Consider the following 19,322-nt stretch of genomic DNA (forward strand, 5'->3'; position numbering starts at 1 on the left):
CGAGGCTCCTTTCCAAAAGCGCAGCCAAATTCTTGAACCCTCCGATGAAGGGGCGGGTTGTCACATCGTAGCAGAGAGGATTTTGCCTGCAGTGCTGCTATTATTCATTTTGCACATCATATATATCGAGGTCAGAATGCATTTTTTTTTACGTACAGCTGAAACTTTGGCCTGAGTCCCTTCGTTAGGCCCTCTCCAGATTAGGAACCCCAGGAACAGAACAGCCTTTATCAGCCCCTAACCACAGAGATACCGCCTGTCTTAGCCTCGCGTTTAAAAGCAGATGAGAGAGGAGCAAAAAATCTCTCTAAATCCCACGTCTGCCTGTGCAGGCAAACCCCAGTGCTTCTAGCTCTTGTAAAAATGGTTTTAGACAGCGTTAGTCAGAGAACGCCTCCACAAAGGGCTGTATGTAAAGGCCAGCTGGAGCAGGGGGAGGCACGACTGGCCGTCCATTAACGTGAGGACTCTCAACAGGAAACTCTTCCCCCCCTCTTTTCTTTCTTTCTTTCTTTTTTTTTTTTTTTTTCTTTTTACTCAGGAAGGAAGCTTCATCTTCAGAAACAAGCATTCCCTGTGTAATCTCGCTGCTTGCATGCCTCTAGGATTGGTTCCAATTACCGAAAGAAGCAACATGCACTTTAAAGAAGCTAATCTGTATTTACACTGTAACACAAGCTAGTAAATATTTCCCATTTATTAATTGTGATTTACATAACAGCGCACAATGGCAGCTGTTAAGTAAATAAAACAATTTTCTCAAGATCTGTAATTACGGTTTTAGGATTATAAAAACAAACTGAAAAAAAAAAACAGAAATGAAGCAACTGCCAGCAAATTCCATGCCTTGTACGTCCACTGAAGATACAGTGGCCTGACCAGGGACAGAAACTGCAGCTGTTGTGCTGTCTTTAAACCAAACACAGCCCTGCCTAAGTCTTGCAATAGGTGCGGTGCAGAAAACGAGGCCACAGTATGCAACGCTGAGATTATTGCTTTACTGCAACAACAAGAGTGAGGATGCAGATCAGCAGGTCACACCAGATTAAGCCTAACCTGCTTTGAATGCATGATTTTGACCCAAACCGTAAATGTAATTTTACCAGACTCTGTGTGGCCTGTGACATACACATCTTCCTTGTTTGCTTATGGTTGACGATGTATTATTCTGCATTAGACGTGTGCCTATCTGACAAGTGTTAATAGAAAGTCAAAGTCATGCAGTACACAAAGAGAAACAGTCACCTCCCTGCAGCTAAAGCACTGGGGAAAAACACATTTTACAGAACTGCTACAAATTTTGTGTCACACTCAGCGACGTGCACTCAAGTTGTTTAGAAGTGTGCTTAAAACCAGCGCTTCCTGCTTTAAAAGCAATCCAGGAGTTTTACATTAGAGAAGAAAAACAGTCTCCAAGTGACAAGAGATACAAAGGGTCTAAATATAAATTAAGATTTTCTAGGTGTACTTCTATTTTTTTTTTCCTGAAAGACAGCATTCCTGATGAAAACCAGAACACAGTAGCCCACAGACAAAAAGTAACCCATCTCCGTTATTTACTACCGTTCCTTGCAAACGCAGCCACCAAAAGCATACTCGAAGCAGGTATTTCAGAGACGAGAATCCTTAGTATCTTACTTTCAAAAGTAGTTTTATGGAAGATAAAAAGCACTTTAGCCAAGCCTTACATCTGCGCGTATTCAACCCTTATAAAATGGAGTCCCACATGCAACCTCAGCAGAGAGCAACAGGTCACACATTGCATCTTCAATCTTCACTCACCAGTTCTTACCCCATTTTGAAGAAGCAAGCTACTTTGGCAGACTGCATTTTCTCCAAATCAGCATGTTATCAAGGAGCAGCAGTGCAATTATTTATATAGTATCCCTGATGCGGAAAGCTTCCTAAAAAACATTTTCTCTAGGGCCTGTTGCCTTACTTGAAAGTTTCCTCTACTCCTAATTCTAAGCAATTAACCTTGACGTGGTGTATCTCAACATGGGCACTGCAAAGATTTAATAGTTCATTGTGGGCAGTCTTTTTATCACGGTATGGAGAAGAAGGTGATAGAAAAGCCTGGCCTCTGTTCATCACATGAAATAGGTCTGCTTACTCCTAAAGGATCCAGAAAAATGAGTAAAATAAAATACGTAGGTAACTACGCTGTTCATGAACATGAGAACTGCCTGTAAGTCAAGCCCTCTCACAATATAATAAGCAGTAAAATTAAAGAAATAATAATGTTACGATTTAACTGTGGACACCAATCATCTAAATACCCATCTTTACAGGCTAGTTCGGTTTTATTAAGAACAACTTCACAGCTATGCCTTCCCTTGGCTAGCAGAGCAAAAATTTACAAAGCATTAAAAAAGAAAAAAGAAACAAGTTTAATGGCTGAGAATGACAGCGTTTGTAAATCCCTCATTCCCTTTATAAAAGAGGTTTGCAGGCAAAGACTGGGTTATTCATCGCTCACATTAAGCTACCTCCACACGGTGTATACACCGTTGTCCTGGTAATTTCTCTGCTACCCAGGCATTCCTCACACAAACAGCTGGCTCCTTCTGATTTTGATGGAGTGCTTTAAAAAGCTGAACCGAGAGCCTTTGAAGAACAGGTAGAGCTGAAGGGTGCCCAGCTGCCCCTGCCCAAGGATCAGCACAGCCAGGAAAGCACAATCAGATCATCCTCGTGCTTTTCTCTCCAACATATACAAGCCACTAAATTATAAAGGGCAACATCTGCTTCCCCTACCAACCAGAAAAATAAACCAAACCCAGTGTACTGAGGACAGAAAGCCTACGTTTCTCCTGTTACTATGCTGTAAATGTCTCTTCGAGATGGAATATGTGCTTGTAATGCTCCTTGTCTTCTTCTGTCACCATTCGGTATCCACACAACGTGTCGCCAGCCTCAAAGACTTCCTGGTCTGATACCAGTGCCTTTTAAGAAAGAAATGCAACTTTCACACTACAAAGGAAATGTGAGATAAGAGGCTTTCTGAAATGCCTGTTAACCCAGTCCAGGATGGTCATCCTAAGAGATCCTATAGTGCACCCACCGAGTGAACCAACTCGGAGTCAGTCTAGCTGAGACGGGTACTAATTGCTGCTCAGCTGATTACATTACCACGAAGAGGAGGTGTAAGGGGACTTCGGGCTCTATGTAACTGAGCAGCATGTTCAGGAGAGACTGTTCTGATACCTGCCACGACCCCCTGCAACACACTTGGCACAGAGCGGCTCAAGATGCTCACTTTCCAGCCGCACACCAGTTCCTTCTTATAAACCATGGCACAGAGCTGTGGAACCACTAATTTGTGAGAAACTTCTCCCTCCAGAGAAGAGCTAACTGGAAACAGCCCTCAGGCTGATGTAAGCATGAAGTACGTGGGGAGTCTCTGTCCTTAGGTGGCTTGCCCAAGCCCATTAATTTTTTTGTGTGTGTCCCCCATTTATATAAGCAATGTTTGCATGAAAGGGGAAAGCAGGTCAGCCCAGGCGGCTTGCTACCATCTGCTTTTATTCAGAGTTACTCAAGATCAGTGCCAGTGGGATCGGTGCCCATTTAGGAGGTTTATTGTGTGTGTTTATTTTTTGCTCTTTACAATGAAGGCAACAGCAATTACTGTAAGTTTGTAAAAGTGCATACAAATCATAATACACAACAAAGCTGCTTCAGTCAGATCCCAGCGTGTTTACAAATCCTCCACAGGCTGTGAGAAAGGCTGCTTTGGCACAACTATTTGGATAGCCTGGTGAGGAGTGTGTTAGTGTCCAGGAGATCTGAGCCTATATCAAAGCCATGCCTCTCCTGCAATGCACAGCACCTCCAATGGATTCACCAGCAGGAGAAATATGTAAAAGAAAGAGCATCGCATTTTAGTTTTGGTGCTTAGCTCCTGGCTGGATGAGCATCAGGGAAATTAGCAACGCTGCTGTAACCTACTTATAAGAAATCCCTCTTTGCCACCAGACAGGCTCACAATAGGTGGATTTATACAACCAGAAAGTGGAACTGGTTAAAAAAAAATATAATCAAAGGTGGGGTGCCAAAGTGGGAATAGCAATTTCAAGCTCTCAGCTAGTACGTTACAATTCTATATGCAGCAGTAAGAGGTTCTCTCCTCTTGCTGAGAACTCTGCCTAGATTCTGCCCAGCCAATGGTATAAGATACAAAAACCAACCAAAGAATAAACAAGCTTTTTATCATTATTATTATTTTTTAAAGGAAAAATACAGAGAAATCCATATTGCAGGGATAACGCAGGGGTGTCAGATGCAGCTTAACAGAAGTACCTGACACTGTGGACTACTTTGGTTCCAGCAGGTAGCCACAGGAGTTTAAAAAGCAAATGCAATTATGAATCTACAAATTAAAAAAAAAAAAAAAAACAACAACTAAACTAAAACAATCAAAACTGTAAACTTGGAAGGAAAATCCTTCACATTATTAAGAAATACTTAATTTTAGAACAGAAGATCTGAAGAATCCTCTGGTGTCTCTGCCATGAGATACAGACAGCTAATGTTCAGCATGTACCACACCTGGTATCGTATGATATTTTGAGGCAAAAAGGACATAAAAACTCCAGAAAGTGCACTAGATGCTTGATGTAGTATTTCCATGGATTTTTCAGCTTCCCAGTATGAAAAAGGGGCCAGTCCAGCATTACTAGCCCATCATAACCCCTTGTATGAATCAAGTACCAAGCTTATTTTTGTTACTGCTGTGCACTTCACGTTTATGATATATAACGTGTGCTTTGAGGGTTACCGCATGTCACTGGATTAGATCACCTGCAATTTTTTAAAATCTAAGCTTAGGGAGGGAATCAGATGAGAATTCCTAAATATTCAACTTGAGCCCCAGTAAATCTGAAAAAGACCAGTAAAAATCCAAGTATTTCACAGTCTCCAGATGAAGAAATCCTTTAATTAGTGATGACGTCAGTATGAATGAGTTTTTCTTTCCCTTTCTGCTGAAAAACCCCAACTGGTGCTGGAATTTCAGTGAAAATCTCTATTGCTGTGTACAGACCATGGAGGAACACACCACAAAACTCAACAAAATAAGTGTACTTCAAACACAAAGATCTGATCAGAAGGGAGGATGAAGCAATTCTGAACTGCTTACGCTATGGCACTGTAGATGCCAGCCCAACCTCCTGAACGTAAAACTTCTGAGCAGGAGTAATCTCTTAAGCCCACACTGGAAGGTTTCCTACTTCATTCTTTTTACTTTATCAAAAATATAAAATACCTTCCCTCCAAAAATTAGCAATGCACACATCCAGCATGGAGCCGAAATTGATTCTCACATGGAGTGTACAAGGAAAACCTGAACACAGATAAAGCCATGCAGATGGGAGTAAGGCATTATCTGCAGAGGCACCAAAAACAGACTGAAAGGGAAAGTTTTGTGCCTTTCCAGACACTTCTCACAGCAAAAGCCTCAGCACAAGGTCAGAAGTGCCTTGGCAATACTTTGTAGTAAGGCAGTGCTGTCTGTGCCACTTAAGGAGGCGTGCAGCAAGAGAAGAACTCTCAAAAATAACTTTCATCTTCTGAGAAGCTGCAGAAAATTGCAAAGTGACCAAAAACCTAATGCATACAAATCAAAAATGAAAAGGGCCAGGTAAATACATGGTGTACAAATGAATACAGAGGAGAGAAGAGCATCTTCTTCTTGAGCATAGCAGATCCTTTCTCTAGCAGATCCTCATCCTGCAAGGCAGTATGAGACTGCTTGGTTCAGCTTTCTTTAAGTATAAACTATTTTTTTTGATTTTCTATTTCTCTGTCTGATTATTTGTATTTCAGTTAATTAAGATGCCTTTCGTCTGAAAAATAATTGAGGTAATTCAGTGGGGAAAAAAAGCAAATGTATAAATGACAAATAACAGATAAATAATACTTACAAACCCCAAGAAACTCTAATCTACTGTTTTAAACATCCTGTAACACAGCTACATACTGACTTACAGTAAGTCAAACTAGAAACCTGTGTGGCTACTGAGGATTTTACATGGGGATATTATACAAACTGCATTCTTATTACTGAGATGTGTGTTTTCTAATGCATTAGTTATCATATAACTGCTATGGCTGCTCATGCAGAAAAAGCAAATGAGTACTGTTTGAGAACTGGTGTTCTGAGCACTTGGATCATCTAAAAGCTACTTAGAGAAAAGGCAGAATTTCTGTGGGAAACACAGCTCTGTGTTTCCTGACTTGCTTGGATGTAAAATATATTAACTGAATTATGTCAATGAGCCATCTGATATCATGGGGAGGTAACTGTATAGGAAAGCCAGAATCAAAATAATCCAGAAATGAGAGTTCTGAAGAAGCACAGGAAAAAAAAATCACGAAAAACTCTACAGCACAAACATTTGCTTGTCAAATGGCGTAATTATATCTAATTGATTTCATGACTTCAATTTCCAGGATTCTCTCTCAGAAATTAGCCCAATTCAAGGAACAATGTAGTCTACACAAACTACTCTTACCTGTCAGGTTCTGGTGGTGTTCTGCCTACAGTGTGAAAGAACAGCTCTGTTTCGCCTCACTAGCTGCATTTTCAGGGTGCTTTGGACAATCTTTAGCAAAAGTCTTGAGAAAGATTCAGTCCAAAAAAAAGAAACAGCGGGATATTAAAGAGAAAGTAAGCTTTCAATAGAATAGTTGTTAAGAGTTTGACCAAAACAGTTCCAGTCCCAAGAAAAAAAATAAAGACCTTTAGCCTTATCCTAATCTTCTTCCTTCCTATTGAAGCATCTGTTAGATATTTGCCTCATGCCACAGTAGTTTTAAGCAAAAGAATAACCCCAAACCTAACTCAGAGTAATTTCTGGCTGAAGAAGAGAGGGAAGTATTTAGTTATATCTATTTTTTCAATCCAACATTATGTCAGTGTGAACTAAGTAGCAGCCCATTTTTAAACCAAGCAAAGATTCTGGAAGTTTGGTTGTTTTGTTGTTTTCTTTTTTGTTTGTTTTTACATATATATATATATATATATATATATATATATAAAGAGAGAGAGAGAGAGATTATTTTAAGAGCTTCTTGCCCTCTTTTTCATTTATTGCACAGATCATCTTCTCTCACAAGCAATTGTGCAATCTCTCTGTGGCAATAAAGCCAATTGCTCAGTCTTCCAATATTACTTTCCCATCTACTTATGGCTGCCCGAATATAATGCACTAGCTAGAGATAAAAAGGAATTATTATCATGAAGCTATGCTCTCTAGGTACATTTTGAGAGTCTGTGCTATAGAAAAATAATTAAGTGAAGAACATCTACCTCTTGGTTCTGAGCTGCTCATATTAAAGTTTAAAAATGCTCTGCAGTCAAGCATTGTCACCTGTTCTTTCATTTTAATTTAAGAATTCTGAATTATGTTAATGCAAACCTTAAAGATGCTTGTATTCTGGAAATACGTACGTTCACCAACCACAACAATTATTATCATATTAAATTTATGAAGATATATGAAAGACTGGTATAAAGATTAAAGGGTATTATAAAGCCAGAAATACATATGCATGTATATTATACGCTACAAATATATGTTTTCAAACCACTGTCTCCACTATGTCTAGAGAAGGCACACATTTCAATTAATAATACATTCAGGCTTTATTTTCAGTTGTAACTTTCAGGAGACATTACCCTTTCAGGCATGATATTGTAACAGTCCTACTGAACTTCAACTTTCATTAAAGGACATCAATCAACTTTCTTTCAGTAAAAACACGTTCGCTGCAAACCACAAAAAATTCTTGTACAACAAAAGAAAGTTCTATCGTATATACATTTATGACCATAGACAAAAGATAAATCAAGCCTTGTCAAGTATTTATCAATTAAATAAAGCAAAGGCTAATTTACATCCCATTTTAAGTCCAAAACAATTCCTCTTTTCTCACAACACCCTGAATTCGCACTTCGTATCAGGGCTCCAGATTTTCTGAGCTCTACTATTCATAAAACCACTTATCCTTGAATCTATGAACAAATACCTAAATGATTCTGTCTCTGGAATGCTTCTCCATTTTCAGGCAAGTACTCATTGTCCCTTACTATCTCAGTAAAGACAACTGTTTGACATGAAGTTTAACAAACAGGGTGCTTTGATCTTACAGTAACAGATGTGGTTAATTTTCAAATGTATTTACTTAAACCCATGTACACTTATCAAGTTGCAAGTTTTGTCTTTCAAATGATTCTTATTAATTTTTACCCTCCACCTTTTGACTAAGTTCAGTGTGGTAAAGCTTATATGGGCAAGACCTTCTGCTTAAAACTGACAGACAGTTGTTTCCATTTGCAAATCCTCTAGACTTTTATTGGCTCATTAAATATGGATACTATGAATGAGATTTAAATTATCCTTGTATATATAAATCATCTTTTTTTTTTTTTTTTTGAGTTTCTCTCAAAGAAAATTGCCTACTGCCATCTTGTGGCCAAACATTTGCATCTGACAATCTTGCACTCTGCTCAATTACCTTGTTTTACACTATGGGTAATAATTTATTTTAAGATAAATACTCTAGAAAGGAACAGATTTGATAAAAATATTTTATTCCAACTCCAGCTGTCTCCAATGCTTTACTCGATGATACAGACTGGACGTGCTGCCTTGTTAAGACTTTGAGCCAAAGTTGAGGTGTGAAAGCCTGAAGTAGTATTAGCAAGATTACTTCGCTCTTCTTCCTCCTCTCTGATGCTTACTAGGAAGTAGTGGGGTAGAAGAAAAAAAAGGAAGATATAACTATAACCACTAGTGAGGAAGACTGCATTTAACGTTGGGAAAGGTCGATCCTAGAAGGCAGACCTGGTACATAATTTCCTTTTTTTGCAATACAGGGGTCATACTCAATTTATTGGAAATTCCCTTCCCTCAGACAATTCTGATTTTCTGAACAGTAGAGGAAAGATATAGTTCCCCCTATTAGAAAGGGTCATTGCAACACTTTCCACCAATACTTTTTTTTAAAAAAAAGTTTTATTAATAAGTTTATTCTATTAAGAAATTCAATTTTTATTTAATAAATTAAATCTTTATTTGCCCACCTTAAAAACACGTTGATAAATGTCCCTATGACAAAAATTATACATGCGCTAAGGTATGCCACGTCTGTAAGCTTTTCCACGAATTGTGCATGGAAGATAAGTCTTACATTACTCATACCTTTCTTCTTTATGTGTAAACCATGGTTTTGAAATTAGGTTCCAAGTCCCATGACCATAATAACATTGGCTGAGGGCTTTTCTTACCACTTATAAATAGTTGAAGGATAATAATTCCATCAGAATTATAATTCAATTAGATATTAAAAATAAAAAAAAATAATAAAAAAATGGAAGAAGTTCAAATAATTATTTTTAAAAGGGCTCGCATGAATATTTTGTCTGTGTTATGGTGGAGCAATTATAATTCATATAATGCACACAGGCAGGTTTTTAGATTCCTGTTCTTCGCACTTAAGATCAAAATTGCTATTTCTCATTCTGTCACCTCCACAAACTTATTATCTGCTAACATAATTAAGTAGTGCAGTAATATGCATAGTTCATGTTATTCCAACACTGCCCTGAACTACAATAAACAAAAAAAATCTCTCATGCAGTATCATTAAGGCTTTTAACAAACACTGTTAAATAATCTCTAAAAATAGAATGGTTATGCATAGATAGTGATTTTCTTTTGTGACAGATACTATTATCTGTTACACACTAGCTTGAAACCTACCTTAACCCAGGCCATTTTAACACTGAAAATCTCTATTTTTCTCACCTTTGCATGATCCTAATACTTTGTATTGTCTTTCAGTTCTCCTCTGGTACCCCTGCATTTTCCCATGCATGTGAACTACTATCTATCTACCATCTGTCACCACATTATGAGTATTTTGTTTGCAGAACAGCAATTAATGATTGCACATTGTGAAGCTCTTGACAAATAAAAATTTAAATAAATCCTTAATTGCAAAGATTCTGATGACATATACAGACAGATGCATTTCCAACCTTTTTGGTGCACCCCTGCAATTACCAGAAGTATATACACAGATTTGCACTGTATATGAACATTCAGAAATTTGGGAATTTCATAGTAATAAAAACAAAATCAGAACTTTCTTATACATGAGTATACAACAACATTTAGAAGTTAAGTACTTAACTGAAAGAACTATGTTTGGTTATTGACAATTTACCTTCTTGCTGCATCTCTTCAGACTTCCTTCTCACATGAATTACTCGGGGTCTCACAACTTGTGCATCTCCTTGGCTTTCCTCCTACATATACATTAAAATCATGTCAGAAACCTGTTTTTTAATTTAAAAAGCACAGTAAAACTATGTGAGGCTTCAAGAAGCATTCAAAGAGGTTTTTAAAAATTCATTAAAGGTTATGCGCATCTGCTGCTTCCTTTCAGCTTCAAAAGAATTCAGATCTGAATTAGCTTATTGCAACTCCATTTCTTCTCGACTAACATCCTGGCAGAAGTAGGTATGGCAAAGCACCACTTAAACCTGAAGACACAGAAGACCTTTAACTCCTACTAAAAGAATGTGGCAGAAAGAACTGAAGTTTTCTCTGGCTTTCTTCCATACCCAGGACTTCTCCATGGGTATTATCCTACTCAATAAAAAGGGGAATAAATAAATAAATAAACATTTCAGCACACGTATTAGAAAATGCATGCCTAGTTTAAAATGTATTTCCCTGACAATGCTTTTAAACTAATTTTCCTCTCTTTCTTAAATTCTCATGAGGATCTATGTCTGCATCAATGCCTATGGGAAAACAGTCAATTAGATGCAACAAACACTGTATTTTGCAAAGGGAGACAGCACATTGGGCAAATATTCTTGTTGTCTTCTGTGCTAACTGTCTGGAACAGTAATTGTGACCCAAGAACATTCCACCACATATACATAGGAAAGATGGAAAATCCAAAACAGAACTGTCCTGATTTTGGCTGGGATAGAGTTTATTTTCTTTGTAGAAGCTTGTATGTTTCTGTAAGACTTGGAATGATGCATGGAGACTTAGAAAACTTAGGCATTCTCTAGGACAACCAAAATTGATTTATTTGGTTATTCTGTTGATTCCATAAACGAGTAAGTTTTTTAATGGAGATTCTTAAAAAAATATTACTACTTTTTTTTTTTTTTTTTTTGCATATCATAGAGCATTTGGAACCTATGGATAGAACTGCTGTTTGACTTCTGGAAAGTACTTTAGTTCTGCAAGAGAAACTCTCCACAACAGAAGCCAACCAAAAATACAGATGAAAAGAAGAAAATATATGTCCGTCACACAATAAACATGATGCCAACTATGCAATCAGGCCTTCCTGACAACCATCTCCTAGAATAAAGGGCATCTCAACAGTAATGATAATGCATGTCATGTACTCAGTGATTGTTTAAGCCGGTGTTGCAGAAATCAGGAGGAACAAGAAGGTAAGCCCTTCAGTCACTCTCTTCCTCACTGGCTGCATGGCCAAGTTAACACTCCCCAGTGAACGAGGCTTAGAGGAGTCTACACTAGCAGGTTGTGTATCATCTCTCTAACAAGCATGGAAACCACCTCACCGACATAGCAGTGAGCTAAAGTTGACCAACGTGAATACATATACGTGCACCTGACATCAAGCCAGCATCTCCTGAAGGCACTGTGTGCATGGATGGACCAGTAAGGACTGGCATGAACTCAGGCACCTCTACATAACGTGATGCTGACCTACTCTGTTCACAATTTGAAGCTGACAAGATAAGAAAGATTTAAGATGATTTTCTGAAAGCAGAAAGGTCTAGATTTAAGTCTTGTGGAAATGTGATGGAAGGCCATCAATGATACAGATCATTAAATGTACGCATAGAAATATACCCATGAGAGTCCATTTGTAATGTCTATGGTGTTTTTGTTGTGTTTTGTTTTTTGTTTCTTTGTAGTTTGTTTTTTTAAAATAAGGCAAGCTAAAAAACATTTAAACTTAACTGAGGTGCAAGCAGAAGTTGAGAGATAACACAGATTCATAACCTACAATTATGCATTCCTGGAGGATTTAAAAAAGAAACCATGTCTTTTGAAATACCAAAAATGAAAGCTAATGAGAATACCAAAGGGACAATCCCACTCAAAAAGTGTTGATTGTAGAAAAACATTCCAACTTGTACAAGAACATTATGAAAATGTTTTGCAACCGACTTTCTAACAATGAATAAGGGACTTTCAGTGATTTAGATTTACCATCTTTGAAATGTTTAGCCACACAATTAGGATTATCAGCATTCATAACGCTCCCATGAGCACAAAATGATTTATCTAGAACAGGAGGAGCCCAGCTTCCTCCGAGTCATTCTCTTGCTTCTTAGAGTAAGAGTATAGGGGTAAAGTGGCCACAAGCAGCAGTCCATTCCTATACTGTTACACAAGAATGGCCTGAAGAGGTCAAACCAAAGATGCATTTAGTCTGGCATTCTATCTAACAGTGGCTAAAAGCACATATAAATCTCACAAAAGCCCAGTGCCAGAAATGGAGGAGCAGCTAAGGAATTTGGGTAGATAACAAAATTCCTGCATGACTGAAGTCATTCGTTTTGGAGTGACCACACAGACTTCACTCCTCGTGACTATAAGGCATTTGCTCCTACCCTACAAGAAAACGCAATGCTCTTTCTGTTGGTCAGAATCTGGCCCAAACACCTGTGATAGGGAACAAACAAGTGGTACAAGTATGGCAGCTCCACAATGCTGCCCACAACCTCTCTGAATTGAAGATTCTGTTCAGGTAGGTTACAAAAACCCACCCAGGCTTTGCCATAATAAATCCTAACAACCACAAGGTGCCTTCCCAGTTAAATCTGAACAAAACTCTACAGAACTCCAGGCCCAGCTGGACGCCACCTGAAATGTTTTCTCAAGCCTCTCTGCAAACACTATTAAAAAGCCTAGTTTTGCTCCTAAATGGATTGGTCTTCTTGCTTCATACATAGCCGATAGAATTTTAGTTCAAAGAAAGCAAAACAATGCCTAGAGATGAAAAACAAATTGTGAAATGACTGATGTCAGAGTCAATAACTAACTTGGGAGGAAATCTTTTAAGAAGTTTAAAGAGATTATCACCTTAAAACATTTCATAGAATGACTCATTCTGAACGCCTGAGTACCTCTTGTTTCAAATTGCTTTCAAATTACCTGCTACCCAGGTTTTTTTTTTCAGAGAAGGATGCACAGATGTAGTGGAGGGTCTCACGAAGCGTGGCTTTGCCCCATGCAGGGCAGATGTTTACTCTGGTTATCACTTATAGGTAAACACATCATAGAATAATAGCTCAAAGTCTAGCCCATCAGAAAATGTGATTTAGGGTCTTATGTGAGGAACACCCACATGCATGAAGAATATAGTTTATTTGGGGGAAAACAACAAAACAAAACTACACACAAAGTTTGGGGATTTGTTTGTTTGGTTTGGAGGGAGGGTGAGTTTTATATGCTAGCAGGCAGAAGCAAAAAAAGAACACAAACACAAAACCCCACCACACTAAGGGTTCAGATGCAAAAACAGGTTTCTAAAGGTGAGATACATATATATACATAATATACTTAAATTTGTATGTATATTTTCTCTTTATGAAAGACACTGGGTCAGATCACTTCACATTTCTTGTATAGGTGAGACTATGTAACATGAGTCATCTTACACATGGTACATTACCATTTGCCTGTACCCTGGCACACAAAAATCAATTTTATCAGCTAATTCTTCAGAGTACGAGATGCAGATATCACTGGGTTCTTCATCATAACTACTGGTACCAAAAAACAAAACACACCCTTTACACTCCCTGCCCTTTATTTTCGGCTAGTGAAAGGATAGCAAGGATACAAACTTCACCTCGACAGACACTGACATTTAACATAATCCAGTCTTGTCTGTGAACAATCACTCCAAGAAATAATATAATCTGGTGACCTCAGAGTGAAAGAGGTGTATACCATTTAAAATCCTATTTGAAGATGCAACACATCCCATCAGATGACATATTTAAGAACTGCTCAGAATACAATGGCACAATACAGATCAAGCCTCAAAAACAACAACAAAAATGTAAGATTGGTAAATGTAAGATATTTTGGGCTATTCTTAATTCAGAATATCAGGTAAGGACAGAATGCATCCAGGAACATAACAACTATGCTAAGTATATTATTACTTTAAAACACACTGTGAAGCTTAACATATTGAAGAGCAATCTGCCACCTCATTTGTAGTTTTTGCCACTTGCTATTTAAATTTACTTTTAGTTAGTGAGAAAACCATCATCTCTAGGTAACAGCACAAACTAATAAAGTAGCAAAGGACTAACTTTATAGGTTTCAAGCAGAGATCAACAGGATTTTTCTCTACCTTCAAGTATCCTAAGGTACATCACCGTTACTGACTATCCAACCCTGCCTCTGCAATTACAGCCAAAGCTCCTGAAATGATTAAATCATTGGTTTACACTGAGAGAGGCTGAACCTCTACCATTACTTCCTTTTGTTATTTTTCTGTATTTGAAGTACTGCGCCCCTCCACCATTGGCATAGACCATCTGAATTGAGTATGTATACTTCTAGGTCCTGTGAGACTTGTGAAGCAGTGAGGAAGTGTGGAAAAGGTAAAAAGGGGATCTGAGCCTAACAGAAAACATATTGTTGGATTCTGTCACAGTAAAATCGTTTTTTATTACACGTGTACCTCACATACAGCTTCTCAGCTGAATGTGTCACTTCAAACACATCAGTTCTGTGATGCCAGTATTCACACTAAACATGAAAATTAAACATTTATTTTCCTAGGTTTCATTTTGCACTTTCTGACTAGTGACAGAAAAGATTCTTTGAGTTTACCTGGGAGGGACCCTTTGAGAGAGATGTCACACTGCAGTCTGGTTGGGCTGCTTGCAGAACACATTTTGAAACGGGTTGTGATTCCAGTTCAGCCATAAGCATTGGACCATGACTTGTATCAGCATCTCCAAGAGTTTCTGCTGAGAGAGAAAAAATAATTAAGAAAAAGAATCCTTATGAGCTGGAGCAATAATCTCCCAGACAGCTCATGTGACAGGACGTGGAGCCTTTTCAACAATGGACATGCACTGTAAAAGAGAATGATTCCCTCCTTACATGGTGCTTTGTACATCCCTCTAATTGTTCTTGTGGGGTAAAAAGAAAAAGGAAATGCATCTCTGTGGAGATCAGAGAAAAAAATCGGCCTTATCACCCGTAGATTTCTAACATGGCAAGCATTTATTGTGGCTTCAGAGATGTATAGTTCATGATAGCATTATAGGCTTAATGCACTTTACCACACATATTGGAAAGAGATCGGAAAGGCTCTGCTCACTCTGCTCACTCTGCTCACTCTGCTGTGTGGATGAAAAGAAACCTGTACATACTCTTTTTTAAAGGGGTAATTTGCTGTATAATCTTGCGTTTATCATGCTTTCACAGCCTGCAAGTGTGTAAAGCATCTTTATGAAAAATATACTGACAGATCACGAACTAACTTTACCCTTCTGCTATCATACAGAGCCAACGAATGAATTCTAAGTCTAATTAACTACAATTATTGCTTAATTAACTGTAATTATTGTTCACTTTAAATATTACATGTACCACTTCTCATTTGCATGTTGGTTTTTATATCCGTAACTTCAAGCACTGAAAACAAGGATTTAAAAAGGAAAGACTGTTCATCGAGATGCTGGTACACACCTACATAAGCAACACCTTAAACATCCTATAAATGGACATTGTTTCCACAACACAACAACAGGAAAAAAAAAAAAAAGGTCACAGAACTGAAAATAGCCATACACACACAATCCCCAGAATTCTTACAAGATGTATCTGCAAGAAAGTGACTCATTCTGACAGAGTACCTAGGTACCCACTACAAGGCTGTATGTACAGAGATATTCACCCTGAAATATGCGAACTTTTATCTTGGTACAACAATTACTTCATTTCATCCCTAAAAACAATTCTCATGTGAAATGTTGGACCTGCACCCTAACTGTTGTGGCTATTGGGACATAGCACTTAGTTCTGACTTGCATTAGACTAAAGGACATGAAATCTCACAAACCAGTGAATGGATAGAGACCATTTGGAAGAAAAGAATAAACAGTCACTAAGTTTTTTTTTAAGAACTGAATGTGACTTAAAAGAACAAAATATGTATTCTACAGGTCTACTTTTGTATAGACAAGGGGGTACTTAGCATGATTTTTTTTTTTCAAATTGTAGGATATTATAGATGGAGAAGAATGAAGACACATGTTGAATTAAACCAACCCAATCCAGTTCTCAGAAATAGAATGTTAATCATTTCACTGCATCAATTGCCTTTAAAATTTTAATATTGGACTTTGAACACAATCTCTAAAATTATTTCATTGTTCCAGAAATCTTCAGACCTCAGAATTCATGTAAATATCACAGAGAAGAAATCCTAGAATCGTGGAATGGTTTGGGTTGGAAGGAACCTTTAAGAATCACCCAGTTCCAAACCCCCTGGCATGGGCAGGGACACCTTCCACTAGACCAAGTTGCTCAAAGCCCCAGCCAGGCCTTAAACACTTCAAGGGATGGGGCATCCACAACTTCCCTGGGCAACCCGTTCCAGTGCCTCACCACTGTCTGACTAAAGAATTTATTCCTTATAACTAATCTAAAGTTACCCTGTTTCAGTTTAAAGCCATTGTCCCCTGTCCCCACATTACACTCTCTGATAAAGAGTCCCTCTCCAACTTTCTTGTAGGCCCCCTTAGGTACTGGAAGGCCACTAAAAGATGTCCCCAGAGCCTTCTCTTCTGAAATAACAGTCAAAACATACCTGCAGTTTGAGCAAGCTGCCCTGGCGACAGAGAACGGAAATCCTGGTATGGTCTGTTCTCAGAAGTCCGAGCAGCTGCATGGTCCATATTAACTGTGTGCCCCATTAGGATTCTCTCTGCTGCTCTGGTCAGCCTAGGTCTTTGACCTTCACTGAGCTCCCCAACACTGTCATCAGAATCCTGCATAGAACAGCAACATCAGAACAGCAGGGAGACAAAACAGAAAAAAGAATTTCTTCCAAAACCAGGCAAATTTAAGTCTATGCAACTAGCATTGAATAAAGGTAGCTAAAACTGAAAAGTTATCATCTAATTGGGTTTGAAAGCAAGATATACACTGGACTGAAAAAAATTGGAGCTGAAGAACACCACTTATTTTGTTAGCTATGTCCCAATGTGCTAAGAACCTAAGTTATACTTAGGCACAGAAGTCTTTAATATTACAGGTATGTCCACTGCTGACTGCCTGTAACATCGGAAGCACCTAAAAGCTATTGAATGTCTTTGTATAGCATTTGAGATAAAAAACTTTAAAATACGTTTGAATGGCATATAAATGCTGCAGATGGTTCTCTGGATTCTGAATGTCAAAGATGCAGAGAGAAGTAACAGTTAACTTGCTTCTACGCAGGAAAAAAAAGATGGCTAAATACACATACATGCATGGAATCATTTTAATGCAATACTAGTAACATCTACAAGAGATTCTCTTATACACAGGTATGCTTGCACACCTTGCCACAATCTGTGGAGGAATTTATTAGTGTCTTGCATGGACAGACTGAGTAGCCTGTAGCTATGGGAAAGCCAAAAACCAAATCAGAGATGAATTTTAATTGGCAGTGCTGATGAGAAAATGTCATTACAATTACAGTTAGTCGCAGAGTTGATGCTGCAGAAAGCTATTCTCTAAGTTCATCCACCAGAGCTCATTAAGCAAAATAAAGACAGACAAACAAACAGTTAAGGAGGCCAGTGAAGTCAGTAATTATTTAGACTAAACTGACCAAGACAGAAGGAAGAAACTGCATATGCATCAGTAAAATCACAAAAAGCAAGATCTGTCCTAAACAAAGATGCTCATGAACTGTGTTGCTGTATTCAAAGTTCCCTTCCTTTAAACATTCCTCCAGCTATGTCACTTAGAATAGACACTCGATCCAAAATTACTTTCCACACAGAAGATACCTAGATGCATTACAATAAATGACATTTGCCCTTTGTGATGCAGATGTATTTTTTCTGTTAGTCTGATTTTTCTTCCAACCACATACGAATATATTGAGGTTTTGTTCTTTTGTTCCAAGATCAGTATCAACAGCATATGCAAAATTGCATGAAAACATTTGCTGACGGTTATTCTTCGTAACAGCCGTAAGAGTGTGTTAGGCAGGTAAGTGCAGTGAACCTGTACTGCCAAAGGTACCAGCTGCATTGCTGAAGTGATGAAACCCTTCCCTGATGTTCAAAAGGACAAATCTGATACGCTGAAACAGTCACATACAAACTTAGAAAATAAGATGTGTGACATTACGTACAGCTATTTGTAGGGATGTGTAACCTTCAGTTGTTTTAAAAGCTTTACATGAGAAAAGACAATGGAAGCAGGATCACTTCCAGCAGGTTTTGAGGTGTATGAACTTGTTCTATAGCCAACAGTAAGGATAAGATTGAAACCTCATAAAATTAAGATTTTGTCTACTTTTTTGTGTAAGAAAGCTTCCCTTCAAACCTCACATGCTTGTTTTGCTTCTGTGTTGCAAGAAAAAGGACAGTAAATTACCTCCAAATAGTGCATTCCTCCTTGTGCAGCAACAGGTGCTTGATTTAATTTGGCTAAAAGGGTCAGGACAGGATCCCTGTGATAGCCTTTATGGTGTCTTCTCACCACCTGCCCTTCACTGGGAGGATCGTAATCCTAAAACAAAGAAACAAAATCCACATAATCCTTGATCCTGAACTTTTTTTTTTTGTAGAAATCTGCATCATTCTTACTTAAGCTCACAATTAAGCTTTTTTCTTTTACAAAGGAAGTTGTTACAGTTTCCACATTCAGAACCTGTGTCATGATAATCTAGGCATCTAAAAGTAAGCAAAGTGACATGCTGCTTTCTTCTTTTCCTCAAGAGACACGCAAAGTCTTTACAAAGCTTATTACCTAAGATTGCAAGACGTTGTGAATGACAAGGTCTTTCAAGTCTTCAAGTCCAGAGAACAGTTAAAAAAGTAGAGAATACTTTGACTTCAGAACCTTCCAAGACAAAGCACTACACCACCAGACATCAGATAAAAAAAACCTCTACGGATGTTTTAAGCAGCTTTAACTAACTCCAGTCTCAGCTAACCTACTTTAATTAATTAAGCACAAAAGCAATTAAAAGATGGCTCAAAACTGAAACAGTAGAGC

General features: G+C 38.1%; 1 protein-coding gene across 3 annotated transcripts in view; it reads right to left on the bottom strand.

Moving 5' to 3' along the window:
• The window catches only part of KIAA0586 (KIAA0586 ortholog), a 66,775-nt gene that overhangs the window by 12,790 nt on the left and 34,663 nt on the right, over positions 1-19,322 (bottom strand). Inside the window, exons 27-30 of one of the 3 annotated variants that reach the window (XM_035328175.1) lie at positions 18,699-18,833; positions 16,915-17,095; positions 14,925-15,061; positions 10,234-10,315 (exon numbers count right to left, since the gene is read on the bottom strand). In XM_035328175.1, the coding sequence (XP_035184066.1) occupies positions 10,234-10,315; positions 14,925-15,061; positions 16,915-17,095; positions 18,699-18,833 (535 nt within the window). Of the gene's footprint in view, positions 1-10,233; positions 10,316-14,924; positions 15,065-16,914; positions 17,096-18,698; positions 18,834-19,322 lie in introns of all 3 variants that reach the window. The other 2 variants (XM_035328174.1, XM_035328176.1) reach the window with 2 other exon arrangements.

Source organism: Oxyura jamaicensis, chromosome 5 (genome assembly GCF_011077185.1).
Source record: "Oxyura jamaicensis isolate SHBP4307 breed ruddy duck chromosome 5, BPBGC_Ojam_1.0, whole genome shotgun sequence".
Classification (NCBI taxonomy): Eukaryota; Metazoa; Chordata; class Aves; order Anseriformes; family Anatidae; genus Oxyura; species Oxyura jamaicensis.